Source organism: Leucopleurus acutus (assembly GCF_964270905.1).
Source record: "Leucopleurus acutus genome assembly, chromosome: 20".
Taxonomy (NCBI): Eukaryota; Metazoa; Chordata; class Mammalia; order Artiodactyla; family Delphinidae; genus Leucopleurus; species Leucopleurus acutus.
In genome coordinates this window covers 58946056-58960564 of record NC_139162.1, presented here as the reverse complement: position 1 = coordinate 58960564, position 14509 = coordinate 58946056, and the positions used below count along the sequence as shown (strand labels likewise).

General features: G+C 56.1%; 2 protein-coding genes across 2 annotated transcripts; both read right to left on the bottom strand.

Moving 5' to 3' along the window:
- Positions 1-4485: 4485 nt before the first annotated feature.
- On the bottom strand, positions 4486-5460 carry RNF225 (ring finger protein 225; the record flags this gene model as incomplete). Its single annotated transcript, XM_082862148.1, has 1 exon — positions 4486-5460. One exon carries the CDS (start codon positions 5458-5460, stop codon positions 4486-4488), a length of 975 nt encoding a protein of 324 aa, XP_082718274.1.
- Positions 5461-6868: 1408 nt separating this feature from the next.
- On the bottom strand, positions 6869-12741 carry RPS5 (ribosomal protein S5). Its single transcript, XM_082862816.1, has 6 exons — positions 12631-12741; positions 11779-11887; positions 8228-8437; positions 7942-8070; positions 7073-7171; positions 6869-6989 (listed from the first exon to the last, which is right to left on the bottom strand). The coding sequence occupies exons 2-6, from the start codon at positions 11884-11886 to the stop codon at positions 6921-6923; spliced, it is 615 nt and encodes a 204-aa protein (XP_082718942.1). The 5' UTR covers position 11887; positions 12631-12741; the 3' UTR covers positions 6869-6920.
- Positions 12742-14509: the final 1768 nt, after the last annotated feature.

Here is a 14509-nt window from a genome sequence, read left to right as displayed (position 1 = left end):
AAGAATACTATGAATGGTTTGTCTGGCTGTGGACTGTCCAGCTCTGCCCTGGAACGTGACTTCTAAGGAAGAGAGAAATAAGAACATCTGTGACCTTCTTGTTCACTGCTACAACCTCAGCAGCCAGCCCAGAGTCTGGCAAATATCACAGGGGCCCCTTGAGATAAGGAAAGAACTATGAGATGAAATTTCAGCATGCGACAGATATTGAGTAGGTCCATGGCTCACTGGGACAAATGCTTGGCCTGAAACAAGGCTGGCCAGAGGACAAGCCCCCAGGGCCCATCTGCTCCTGTTGTGTCTGGCCTCTTGTGGCTCCTCAAAATCCAGCAGAGACCCTCAGCCCTGTCACAGTCCACCAGTACCTGAGAGCAGGGAGCACGGCCTGAGTGAAGCCAGGAGAGCCCAAGGCCAAGTGTACACCCCACCACTCCCCAAGTGGAGAGAGTTTCAGAAGGGCTAAGAACAAGGCCATAATAGGAGTAGGACTCACACCCACATCTCTCTGGCTCCAGAGTCCACACCCATGGCTGAGCTGGCCCCACCAGTTGGGAAGAACATCCACACACTGCTGTTTTTAAGAGTGGATTTCTACAAACTGTATGATTCTATTGGTACGAAATGTCCTGAATAGGCAAATCCATAGAGACAAAAAGTAGACTAACGGTTGCCAGGGGTTGAGGAAAAGGAGAAATGGGACATGACTTGAAAGGGTATGGGGCTTCTTTTGTAAATGTTCTGGAATTCGATAGTGGTGATGGCTGCATAAACTGTGTGATCATACTAACAACCCGATGAATTGTACACTCTAAATGGGCAAATTGTATGGTGTGTGAATTACATTTCAAGAAAGCTATTATTAAAAATAAAAACGAGCAGATTTCTGGAAGATTCCTGGGAGAAGTCCCATACCCAATGTGGAGTTTTCCACGGCCATTAGAGTGGAAACATACATGCCCCAGAAAGAGGGACGCAGGTCATAGGTCTCTCCTGGCCCCTCTGGCCCAAGCCTCTGCAGAGACTGACAGGGCAGAGGAAGTCGCAGCTCAGGAGGACAGGCCCAGCTCTGCCCCGCCAAGGTGTGTGCCCCTAGGGGAGACGCTCCCCATTCCAGCCTGTTTCCCCCTTGGGACGGAGGATCCCAGCACTTCCCAGGTCGGCCTTCGCTTCAGCTTCGGGCTCCTGTTTGGTCGGACACACACACACACACACACACACACACACACACACACACACACACACACACACACACACACACACACGCCTCCCCCAGTTCCACACACACGCCTCCCCCAGTTCCACACACACACACACACGCCTCCCCCAATTCCACACACACACACACACACACACACACACACGCACACGCACACGCACACGCACACGCACACGCACACACACACAGACGATGCGCTCGACAGGCCGAAGGCGGGCAAAATCGCCATAGCAACGACAGTCTCAAGCTTTCGATTGGCTATCAGCACTGGCGCGCCTTCTCTGCTCCTCCCACCAGGCTCCGGGAGGGGCAAGATGCGCGCGCAGCCCAACAGAGTGGCGGGGCGAAGGCGGGCCAGGTTGCTATGGCAATTAATGTCACGCCCCCATCCCAGAATGCGGCCTCCGATTGGTCCGCGTTGCTGACAACCTCCTAGCTTTCCCCGCCTCGAACACCGCTTAGGTTTGTGAGCGGGAAAGACTCCGAGGATGGCAAACTCGGAGGACGGAGGAGAGCTGCGGTTTCGGGGCCCGGGGAGGAAGGAAAAGCGAGGCTGCCCTGTCAGGGTGTGGAGTTGAGGGGAGGTGTTTTGCAGAAAGCTCTCTGGTCCCTGTTCGGATCCACGCCCTACCCCGCCCCCAGCCTCAGTTTCCCCATCTGTAAGCTGGACACTTCCGCTCTCAGGGTCCAGCGAGGGCCCCCCGTGGGCCTTATTCCCTCGGCCTGAACAGAAGAGGCCCCAATGACAGCAGACGAGTGTGGTGTGGGCAGAGGCCTCCCCGACCCTCGTGAGGAGAAAGGCTGGCTGGATCCCGGTGGAGTGGAGCACTCGGCGCCCCTCGGGGGCAAACGCAGGAGACCTGGCGGAGGGCCTGGAAAAGGTTTGGGGAGTTGAGGGCCCCACGAGCGTGGAGGGGGAGGCAGTGTCGCCAAGATGATGGCTCCTCTCCTCAGCCCTCTGGACACCATCTGCCATGCGAAGTCCCTCGTTCACAAGGTGCCCCGAGTCCCCCCTTGGTACACAGCAGGCGCTCAATAAATACTTGTGGATGAACGAATTCTTCCTGCAAGTAGTTTATTGTCTCCCGTTTTACAGAAGCGAGAACCAAAGTCTGGCCGGTAAAGGCGTCCCTGGGCACCCATGCCAGGCACTGAGGCTAACCCCCACTCTCTGGGTGTTCACAGGCATTGGGACCAGTGGAAGGAGGAGCAAGCCTGGGGCAGATACGTTGGGGGGGGGGTGCGTCCGGCAGGGATGGAATGGGCATTGGGAGGGCCGGGAGAGCACAGCTCCAGGTGGCCACAGTGGCTGGCAGGCAAGTGTCGGGAGGAGTCCCCTCTGATCCTAGCCCCGGGGTGGTTTCAGGCAGCCCCTTTGTTCGTGGGCAGTGGGCGGGCAGACATCGAAGTCAGCTTCATTTTACGGGAAGAGAGACTGAGGTCTCAGGCTCCCAGCTGGGAGGGTGGAGAAGCAACCCTTCCCCACAGTCCCGAGGAGGAAGCACGTTAGGACAGGGAGGAGCCAGCTCTGCCCACTGCCCTCAGCCACCAGCTCCCCGCTTAGGGCCCGCCCCCCCCCCCCCCCCCGCGCCTCAATGCCAGCTGGCGTTACCCCTTAGCATCCTTAAAGATACAGCCCCGGGCTTCGCTGGTGGCGCAGTGGTTGAGAGTCCGCCTGCCGATGCGGGGGACACGGGTTCTTGCACCGGTCCGGGAAGATATCACGCGCCGCGGAGCGGCTGGGCCCATCAGCCATGGCCGCTGAGCCTGCGCGTCCAGAGCCTGTGCTCCGCAATGGGAGAGGCCACAACAGTGAGAGGCCCGCGTACCGCAAAAAAAAAAAAAAAAAAAAAAAAGATACAGCCCCGAGGCCTCTTCCTCCAGGCAGCCTTCCTTGAACACCCTCAGGCAGAAAGTATCATCTTTCTCTTCCGTGCACCACCAGCCAAGGGCCCCTTCTGACCCCCCTGGCTGGGCCCATCCCTGCCAGTTCTACTCCCTCACCGTAACTCTCCCAGCCTGGGGGTTAGGAGGGAAGGCATGAGGAGGGGCATATTGGATCCCAACCTGGGGTGAAGTGAGGCAGACTCGGGGCTCCAGGGCCTGGGGGGGAGACAGAAAGTCCATGTTTAGTTTGTGCAGAAGGTGGCTGCTATCTACACCACTGTGACTAACCCAGGAAGGCTTCTGAGAGGAGGACCACTCTCCCTGCTGAAGGAGGGCTGAGGCTTCATTCACCCTGGTGTACAGCAGGCTTGCCACAAAATGCTGATGGAGCCCTGGAGGAGGTGAAGTAACCGACACTGAGTATTTAATGAGTGGAGATGGGGGTGATGAGGGCTCTAGTGGCTAAGGAGAGGGGCCAGGGATGTCCAGGAGCGATCCCTCACCCCAAATCACATGACACTGTCTGACCCAGAGGGCAACCTTGGCCTCTTTGAGGCTCAGTGACCGCAGCTGCCCCTCAGCATATTAGGAGAATCTCAGAAGCCATAGGGGAAATCGAGGTCCCATTGCAAGTTGATATTCAGGACCCAAGTGGAAGCCAGTTTTTGAGGCTCAGGCCCTGTCTGTCTCTCCCCAGTCCTGGCCAGGCCACACCTCCCCCCTTCAAGCCCAAGCCCCAGCCAGATCTGTAAGGCAGCAAATGCAGGACCAACATGGAGATGGCTGGATCCCACCCAGGCTCAGCCTGCAGGCAGCAACTCCACAGCCTGGGGAGGAGTGGGGTGGTTGGTCCTGCAGTGGGCCACTCACAGGTGTGGCCAGGGAATAGTCTGCCATCCAAAGATGGGGGCCCCCAGCACCTGCAGAAAGCCCAAAGGATGAGTAAATCAGAGACTTAAGCTCTGGTGCCAGCCAAGGATGAGCGTTCTCCTGGAGTTCTGATGATTGGGGTGTATTCAGTAGGACACTTACGAGGATCAGGGATGGGGTACCCCTAGCAGGGCCACTGCACGATGTTGGTCAGAGGGACCCTGCAGCTGGACTCCCACAAGAGCTGAGGATCGAGTGTACCCCCAGCTGGTTTATGAGTGCCTCCCAGCAGGACCTTTACAGACATGGGGGTCCCACAGCTGGATGCCCACAGAGATTGGTGTCAGGGGTGCTCCTTGAGAGGGTCCCTGCTCCGTGCTAATGATACCAGGCCTCTCTAGAGAAATGGGTGCTTGCCATGCGCCCTCTAAGGCCTCCACGGGGATCATGGCGAACATCAGGATGACACTGGGGTCCCCAGGCCTGAGGCAGGGCCTGCGGCGCGGATGCTTTTACTGCGCCCCCCACCGCCTCCACCCGCCGCGTGCCCGCGGGGCCCAGTCAAGCCAAGCCTCCGCCCCCCACCTGCGGTCCATGGACCCGTCCGGCGTCTCTGTCTCTTCGGGAACCCCCTCGGGCTCCAGCGCGTCCTCTGCAGACCCCGGTGGGGCGGCGTTCAGGTCATGGCCCACGGGGCGTGGCATCCAGCCGGGGATCCAGGGCGCCGCCGGCGTGGGCCGAGGCAGGAACCAGGAGAAGCCGGGCGCCGGGGCGAGCGCCACGAGCTGGGGCCGAGCGGGGCTGGAGGTGGTGGCGCGCGGGATGAGGAAGAAGATGTAGAGGCCCGTGACCACGAGGCCCGCGGCCACAAGCACTGCCAGGGCGACGGCCGCGTGAAAGACCCGGGCCGAGCTGGCCAGCGTCAGGCGGCGCGACAGCGGGCGGCCGAGGCGCAGCGGCGGCGGCGGCGGCGGCGGGGGGCGGGCCTTGCGCGGTCCGGGCGCGGGCGGCGGCTGCCGCACGTAGAGCAGGCCGCGCCGGCGGTCGAAGCGCACGGAGCCCTGGAGCGGCGGCGGGGCGCGTGCGGAGCCGGGCAGCAGGCCGAACTGCGTGGGCAGCGCGGGGAGCCCGCGGCGTGGGGCCAGGCGCGTGGGCGCGCGGCACACGGGACAGGCCACCGCGTCGCCGCCGCCCGCCGTGGCCAGAGACAGACGAGCCAGGCACTCGAGGCAGAAGACATGGCTGCAGTCCAGGCACTTGGGCAGCTTGAATACGCTGTCGAAGGGCGACACGCAGATGAGGCATTCCACGGGGGACGCGGGCGGCAGGATGGGTCCCTGGCTGCCGTCCCCTTCCTCCTCATCACCCTCGTCTTCGTCCTCTCCCCTGCTGGGGGGCCGGAGTGTGGACGGCGAGCCCGGGATGCTAGGCTCCGAGCCCAGGGGGACCCGGGGGCGGCGGATCCAGGGCGGCCGAGGGCAGGGCATCTGGACCCGGCCTGCGGGGACAGGCGGTCAGGCAGCGAAGGGGCCGGGGGGAGACGGCAGAGGGGATCTGGGGAGGGTCAGGGGCTGGGCTCTGGAAGGATCACCCCACACAGGGCAGGGGCGTCCAGAGAAGGGGAAGCAGAGCCCAGTAGGCAAGGAGACTGGGAGTTGGGACAGAGGAGTGTGCAGGTAGAGATCTGGACTGGAGGCACACAGGCAGGTGAGACCTAGAGGGGTTCCGAAGAGGACTAGGGACAGGGACAGACAAAGGGAGCACCGCAGATTCTGAGCTACACTTGGGGGACGCCCCAGCCAAGAGCCAGGTGGACCTGGGTGACTCCAGGAAGGATCCCAGACAGGCGTGGAGAGGAGACAGGGACTCCCAGGAAAGCTGGGCAGAGACAGACCCTGGGAGACCACAGAAGACAAACGGGAAAAGCAGATGAAGGAGGATGGAAGCTTCAGGATAGGTGGCCAGCAGCCCAGGAGTCAGACTCCCCAGTGACAGACCCCAGCGGGCCAGCAGGCTCTTCCCACCTGCTGGTGCCTCCTCCCTCTGGCTGGCGCCTCCTTGCCTGTTCTGCCCGCAACCCTCGGCCTACCTGCCGCTGGATACTAATGCTCCTCCCCATGGGAGGGTGCCTGTGGTGGGGCCACTCCCTCCAGATGCCAGGTTCCCACCACACCTGTCACACTGCCCTCCCTGCCCCTAGGGAGGTGGCCACCAGGACAGGGAACACCAAGCCCGACATCGACCAGATGTCGGGGGTGCAAGGAAGGAGGCACAGGCTGACAGGACGTTGACAGTCCAGGCTCATCAGGAGGGGGGGTCCCCACCACCACTCCCAGTCTTCAACACCTCATGAATCCTCCACCTAGAGCCACTGGTGGGGTGAGTGCAACCTGGGCTATCAGTGGCTCTGGGCAGGGGCAGCGTGTCCAGGAAGAGTGGGACTTCTAGAGTCCCGGGCAGGCTGACCCCACAGTAGACTGGACCGGACCAGCCCTCTCCAGCCAATGACAAGGGGCTAGAAACTGTCTTGGTCCAGAGCCCAGGCCTTGGCTTCCTCACCCTGGGGCTGCTTCCTGGCAACACACCTCTCAGGGCAGTGGGCTGCAGCCACCAAGCCCCTCCCCAGACCAGTGACATTTCTGCCAGGACAGCCCCACCCCTCATTTTCCAACACCTGCTGGAACAGTCCAGGCAGCCAGGCCTGCAGCCCAGGGTGCCATGGTTCTGAGTCAGTGGTGCTTCCTGAGCCGAGCACTTCCCTGGTGGGTCCAGGTCCCAACAGACCAGAAGACATGCCAGGAACATGGGCAGCTCCTCAGAAACACCAGTCATCCTGCCCCTCAACCCCTGCTCCCAGATACCCTTCCCCATTGAGCACAGACAGTGGCACAGGTGGGTGGGGCCACCCCAAAGGGCAAACAGGTTTATTGCAGCTGTGGCCAGGCAATCAGCGGTTGGACTTGGCCACACGTTCCAGCTCATCCTTCTTCTTGATAGCGTAGGAGTTGGAGGAGCCCTGCAAGAAGGGATGGTTAGTTCCAATGTCGGAGGACCCTCCCCTTGAGACTTGCGCCCCCCGCCCCAGGTGTCCTCACCCACCTTGGCAGCGTTGATGAGCTCGTCTGCCAGGCACTCGGCAATGGTCTTGATGTTCCGGAAGGCGGCCTCACGAGCACCTGTGCACAGCAGCCAGATGGCCTAGGGAGCACAGGGGTTCCTGTGCTAAGTAGGGGTTGCCCCTACACCACGCAGGGACACGGCTCTCCAGTACCCTGGGACCCAACAAATGCTGCCTACCACGTTGCCATCCGCAGGCCAACTGAGGCAAGACACAGTGGGAGCCCACAGCGCTGCCCAGGTGCCATGCTGCTAGATCTGGGATCAGACTGAGGGGCACAAAAAAGTGTGCGGACACAAAGGCTGAAGCTGGGTCCCTGATGACAGATGACTTAAAACTAGCCATGACAGGGAAATGCAATGTGTTCCTGGCCTGGAACCCTTGACTGAAAACGAACAGCTAGAAAGGGTATGCCTGGGGACAGCTCCATAAACTGGAACAGTGATGTAATGTCAAATGTTAGATTGCTGTTACATTTCTTGGGGGTGATGGTGGGGACAGAACATCTTTATTCTAGGGGGACACCCACTGAAATGTCAACAGGGAAATGGTCAAAACACCTGCAACTGATTCTCAAATGGTCCAAGAAAATTAAAAAAAACAGTGTAAAAACATATACCCAAATGAAACGGGCCCTTCAATCTAATGCTGCCCAGGAGAGGGCCCAGAGCTAGGACGTGCTCTGCGTGGGGTGGGAATCCAGGAAGCCTTCATTACCTGACACTCAGGTAAACATGCAGACAGAGATGAACATTCCCACTTGCCAGCCTCTGCTGCCCCAGGCAGGATTCTGCCAGAGCCTGGTGGCTGTTCCTGGCCACCCACGTGTGCCCCAAAGCCCCAAGCCCACCTGATTCACACGGCGCAGCGGGGACACGTCCACGGCCTGCCGCCTCACTGTTCCAGCACGCCCAATGCGGGTCGAGTCCTCCCGGGGGCCGCTGTTGATGATGGCATTCACCAGGACCTGCAGGGGGTTCTAAAAGAAGGGGGCCATGAGCCAGATACCGGGCAAGCATCCCTCCCCGACCCTTCACCCCTAAAACCTGGAGCACCCTGGCATGCATATCGTGGGGCGGCCATTGGCTTTAGGGTGTACTAAGGGCACTCTGCCCCACCTGGCCTCAGGGCCCTACCTCGCCTGTGAGCAGATGGATGATCTCAAAGGCATGCTTGACGATGCGCACAGTCATGAGCTTCTTGCCATTGTTGCGGCCATGCATCATCATGGAGTTGGTGAGGCGCTCCACGATGGGGCACTGCGCCTTGCGGAAGCGCTTGGCCGCGTAGCGCCCTGCACTGTGGGGCAGGTATTTGGCATACTTCTCCTTCACTGCGATGTAATCCTGGGGCAGCAGGAAGAGGGGGTGAAGGGACCACGGTCAGGAGCAGGACGGATCTTGGCAGGGGACCAGAGAGACTGAACACCCACTCAGGGTAGCTCCCACCCACCTGCCTGCCACAGAAAAGTAGAACCGAAGCAAGTGACTTTACCAGGACACTAAAAAGAGTACTTCCTTTCTAATGGGAGGAAGGATATGGAAAACTAAGTAGACAACCACCCACGATACCAGTCTTATTCTAAAAGTGTTCTTCACTCTGCACTGACGTTTTATGTCAAATAACTCTTTGTTCTGGAGGGGCTGTCCCATGCACTGTAGTATGCCAGTAGCACTCCTCATTACTGACTCCCAAAAATGTACACCTAAAGGGGTAGGGGTGGGGGGAACTAACCCAGAGAACCAGTGTTTCAAAACAATCATTCAACAATCTTGCCTATATATACATACATATTCCAAGATAGTGTCTAGAAACACTAAACCATTCGAGGGGGTTGAGTCAGAGAACTGTCTATGTGAGGACTACTTTTGCTATTTCCAGTACGAAACCTACACAAAGTCATTCTACCACACACACATGAGAACATGTACAAACAATGAGTTTCTACAAATACAAGGATTAACAGGAAAAGAACACAGAGGATTCTGATGTAGGCACAACAGTCTGGTGTCTAGCCTGGAGAGGACCACTTGCACAAACAGGCAAGTAGACAGACAGGCGTCCATGCAGGGACTCACACTGTGCCAAAAAAAAAACTGCGAATGCCAAATGCCCCAGCAAGCGTTTGGTCAAGCTGTTGGGCCCCATGGTAGAGCCCAGCACAGCTTTCAAGAGAGTGAGAACTCTGATACCAGCTGACTTCTGCTTTCCCAGCCCCTAGGAGAGGACCAGGGGAAAGTGAAAAATCGTTTCTACATTATTAAAGGGTTGTACAAAAAAAAGCAAGAAAAAGAAAACAAAGAAGCAAACACGCATGTGACAGACCACATGTGACCTACAAAGACTTTATAAAACATTTACTAACTGGCCCTTTTAAGTTTGCAGACCTCTCCCCCAACAAACCCATGAAGGAAAACAGTTCTACAAGACATTGAGTGAAAAACAGGTTTGAATTCTGTTAGGCTCAGTACCTAGGTACCATGATATATTTAGAGGCAACAAAAAGTTTTAATTTCTTTTAAAAGAAGAAAGGGAAAAATATGATCAAACCTGAATTTTATTTGTCATTATACCAATGCAGTCACAAAACAAATTTCTTTTTATGAAGGCCCCACAAAAGTCCTAATGAGGCCAAGTGTAAAACAGTATGGGGGCAACATACAGTGGGAGAACTCCCATTTCCCAATTTCAAAACCTATTACAGGGCTTCCCTGGTGGCGCAGTGGTTGAGAGTCCGCCTGCCGATGCAGGGGACGCGGGTTCGTGCCCTGGTCCGGGAGGATCCCGCGTGCCGCGGAGCGGCTGGGCCCGTGAGCCGTGGCCACTGGGCCTGCGCGTCCGGACCCTGTGCTCTGCAATGGGAGAGGCCACAACAGTGAGAGGCCCGCGTACCGCCAAGAAAAACAAAAAAAAACCCCTATTACAAGACAGTGTGGTACTGGCAAAAGGATAGGCATAGAGACCAATGAAATAGAGTTCAGAGTTCAGAAACAAACCCTTACATCCTTGCTCAACTGATTTTCAACAAGGGTGCCAAGACCATTCAATGGGATAAATACTCTCTTCAACAAATGGTGCTGCGCATGGGGGATCTTAGTTCCCCAACCAGGGATCGAACCTATGCCCCCTGCACTGAGAACACAAAGTCTTAACCACTGTACCGCCAGGGAAGTCCCTTTACCTTTCTGTTCTTAATTTCACTGATTTCTGTTCTGATCTTCATGATATCCTATCTTCTACTTTGCTTTAGTTGTATTTTGCTCTTTTTATTTTTTGAGGGGTGCTGAGATTATTGATTTGAAACTTTTTTTCTTTTCTAACAAATCATTATTACAGAAAGTTCCTTCAGTACTGTTCCAGCTTTATCCCACAAGTTTTCATTACAATTTATTCAGTTCTAAATACCCCTTGATTCCCTTAGAGACTTCCTCTATCACCCCTGTATTATTTAGAAGTATATAGTTTCATTTCCTACTGTTCGGAGCATTTTCTGGTATCTTTTTGTTACTGATTTCTTATTTGTTTCACGTTTGGTTTGATTGTTTAAATTTGTTCAAGTTTGTTTTATGACCCACGGTGTGGTATATCTTGCTGAATGTTCTGTAAGGCTTCTTGAAACGAATGTGTATTCTGCTGTCACTGGGTGAAGTTTCTATAAATGTCTGCACAATCCTCTTGGTTGGGGTTATTACTCAGATTTTTTACATCCTTGCTGACTTTCTGTCTAGTATTTCTGTCAGTTGCAGGGAGAGGGATGATGAAGTCCTGAAGTATAATTGAGAAACTGTCTATTCCTCTTACAAGTTCTGTAAGTTTCTGCTTCATGTATTTCAAAGTTCTGTTGTTTGGTGCATACACATATAGGATTGCTATGTCATCTTGGTGTACTGACCCTTTAATCATAATAAAAGGGTTCATTTTCTTGCAAAAACAAACAAACAAAAAATGGTGCTAGGACATATACATATAATGTATAAATGAGACTGAAGTTACATTTTATTGCCTAAATTTAAGTACGATACAGAAAACTCCAAGAGGCAAAAACAAAAGCTGCTGGGACAACTGGATTTCCCCACACAAAATGATAATGTTGGGCCCTGACACTTTATGGGACTTGAGCATCTGCAGATTTTGGTAAACTTGGGGGCTCTTGGAAAGAACACTCCTCAGATACTGAGGGATGACGGTAAGGCATTTAGATTTTTAGGCATTTGAATCTTTATAATTTGACTCTTCTCTCCAAGGCACAACTTCTGAACTTGAAAAATATTGTCCATTTTTATTTAATTCTAAAACATATAATTTAAATAAAATTTTATAGCCTGAATGAAGTATTGTCCTTGTCATCTTCAATACCTGAGGAAAGTAAGAACACTCAAAACTTATAGATGACCTTTAAAAAATAAAATATATGAAACTAAAAAGATAAATAAATTGTGTATTTCACTACAAAACAATTAACTAAACAACTTGTGGGATGTGATACTCCCTCTGAGGAAGGAACCATCTCCTGACAAAAACTGTAGCAACCTCTAACAGGATACAAGGAAAAACAGACACGATGGGTGTGGTGATCCAGGGATCCCTTCTTTACCTGTCCCATCTTCAACTCTACTTAGTGGGACAGCTACAAGTTTCAAGCGACCCCACCCCCAGCTGGGAAGCACAATCATTACACCCCCCTCACCTGCAGGGAAATGTCATTGATCTGCACATCATCGGTGCTCCACTTCCCAAAGAGCTTGATGTCGGGGGTCTCTGCTACTGCAGGTGCAGCTGTCTCCCACTCCGTCATCCTAGGGACAGAAACTGTCAAAGCCCAGGCACACTCACCACATACTCTGAGGTTAGCGCACAACCTGAGAACTGGGAAGTTACCAGGAACTGAGAAAGGCTGTGAACATCTGAGACCACCTTGTGGAACCTTAAAAAAACCACTCATCTGTCAGCAAGAAACACCTGTCTCTCACCCAGGAACCCTGAGGCTAACAGCTGGCAGGCACCCCCTCAACGGTTGCAAGGCGGCCCAGAGACGGGCAGGGGATGCCAAATGCCCTGATGTTGCATCCGCTCGAAGTCAAACCCCAACCTTGTTCTTCAAGAGCTCTGCGACCCTAGGAAAGTCTACAAGCCGCTGTGGACTCAGCTTCCTCATCAGTAAAACAGAAGGATCAATGGTATGAATTCTGCGCTTTACCAGTGCAAAGGTTGAATTTGGTGTCCGACCCCGACGGGGGAATTAGGGGCTGCTACTTAGGAGAAAGCGTGTCCAGACCAAAGTGTGCATGGTGCATGTAAGGATAACAGGAACTTCTTATAATAAGTAAAGTACAACTGCAGAGACCAGGCCAACATTCCCCAGTCCGCTGGGGGCAAGGCTACGGCGGCGGCGGGGCATCAGCAAAGGGGCGAGAGTAACTTTCTTCCCGCCTCCATCCTTGTCCCCTGCCCGAGGGAAGCCCCCGGCCTCGGGTCCCACCCACGGCTCCCGGAAGAACCTGAATCGGCCTTCAGACCTCCGTCTCCGCGGCAGCCTCACCTTAAGCAGCACCTGAGGCGTCTCGGTCGCTCAGCATAGACCACGCGCCGCCCTGGCACAGACAAGAAAAGGCCGCACGCTGCGGGCCGACGCTTTTAAGGGAGGCGAGAACTTCCGGGTCACCGAAGGCCGCGCGTGCGCAGAAGAACAAGGCGTATTTACGGACCAATTCGGAGCGAGCATGTAAAGGCGTCCTCTGGGCCAAACGGAAACCGTAAACCCCCGGCGCATGCGTACTTGCAGAAGCGGGCCCAAAGGTTGTGCCTGGCGGATGTCCAACTTCCAGCACTTGCCAGTTCGTAGGGGTCCGCTGCACAGGCGCAGAGGTCTGTATGAGGTCAACGCCGCCATGTTTAATGAGGGCAGAAGTCTGGCCCTCGCTCGTCGCTGCCCATACGGGACCCGGCGACTCAGTGAGGCCAGGGCGTCGCGACTGCTGTCCGCTGTGGTCCGGGCCCCCCCGAGCGTGGGCGGGCACCACTCGCGGGCTCCCCTCCCCCACACTCGCGCGCTCTGGGCTGCTTGGGGCCTGAGCCTCCGAAAGGGGACCCTTCCCTTCACCCCATGCCGGGGTCCCCCCGCGACCGACCATTGTCTCTCTTTGGCCCCCGCCTCTCCTGCCCCGTTACCGCGTGCGGGAGGTGGTCGGGGAGGTGCCCTGGAGGTGGAGCCTGAGGGACAGCCCCCGCCCTTTTTGATCCAGCTGGGGCCTGTGCTGCCGAGGTCACTGATCGAGTGCAGGGCAGGCACGGTGGTGCGTGCCCTGCGCACTCTGCAGCCGCACCCAGTGACACCGGCGGTCTGCGTGGAGAGCACGTGCCAAGACTTCACATCCCCCGCCTAGACTCTGGAGCCGAACTGGGTTGTGGACGCCTCCTCGGCGGGCTTCGCAGAGGCAGCGACCACTGTAGCTGCACACCCATGCTGGCTGCAGATGGCAGGGAGCGGCATCTGGCAGAGCTTGGTCTCCAAGGCGCCTGAGGCTCCTCACCTCCAGGTGCCCACCTCATCGTCTAAGGGTGGGAGTTGCCCTTCTCACACCCGAAGGGGCCCAGCCACGTGACCCAGGCGGTCCTTCATTTGTCCGCACCAACCCCAATTGCCCACCTTCGGGGCATGCGCATTACAGGTGCTCAGCAGCCGCGATGTTTGTTGACTGATTGTAAAGGATACTGACTGACTATAAAGGCTCGCCCCTATCCCTATCCCAATTCCAGGAGCGTTTCAGACCAGAAACTCTGGGCCCCCTTGGACTGTCGTCGTCAGTCACAGCTCATGCCACTGCTCAGGGGGACACAAGCCTTGAAGCTGGTCTGGGCAGCCTGGTCTCCACCTCAGGCTCGGGTGGAGTGAAGTCTGGGAGCCGCACCCAGAGAGGCCAAGGCCCCCAGCCACTGCAGCCTGTGGCCTTATCCCTGGCCTCTGCCTTGGTATGTACAGAGCAGCAGCCTCGGACCTTTTACTGGGGTTGGGGAGGAGCTAAGTAGGTTCCTTTCTGGTCCTGGAGGGACCCTCTCTGATCATTGGGGGCCCTCCCTGGTCCTGGGGGACACAGCTGGGGAGGTGCTGACTGGGGGAAAACAGGGAAGCTGGGAGTAGGCACCAGGCACCCTCACACTCAGCAGGATCCAGGGGGCCCCCCAACCCTGCCTCTTTCTCCTCCAAAGTGGACAGGGGCCCACCCCCTCTGAACCTCAGTTTCCCCTATCAGTGTGGAAGTGAGAACTAAATCAGACAAGGTGAGTTTGGAGCCTGTGGCCTGACTGTCAGTGGTCACTCGATAATGGGCATCTTTATAGACCTGACAGGAATGACCCACCATGCATGGGAGGGCAGGAGAGATGTCCTGCAGTAAAGCCCTATGTGGTGCGGGGTAGGG

Bases quoted from the DNA above. Each gene is read 5' to 3' on its own strand.
- RPS5 (XM_082862816.1), bottom strand. From the start codon at position 11,886: ATGACGGAGTGGGAGACAGCTGCACCTGCAGTAGCAGAGACCCCCGAC. The intron at 8,438-11,778 runs GTGAGGGGGGTG...CTGCTGCCCCAG, and splicing joins TCAATGACATTTCCCTGCAG to GATTACATCGCAGTGAAGGA. The intron at 6,990-7,072 runs GTGGGTGAGGAC...CCCTTCTTGCAG, and splicing joins AGCTCATCAACGCTGCCAAG to GGCTCCTCCAACTCCTACGC.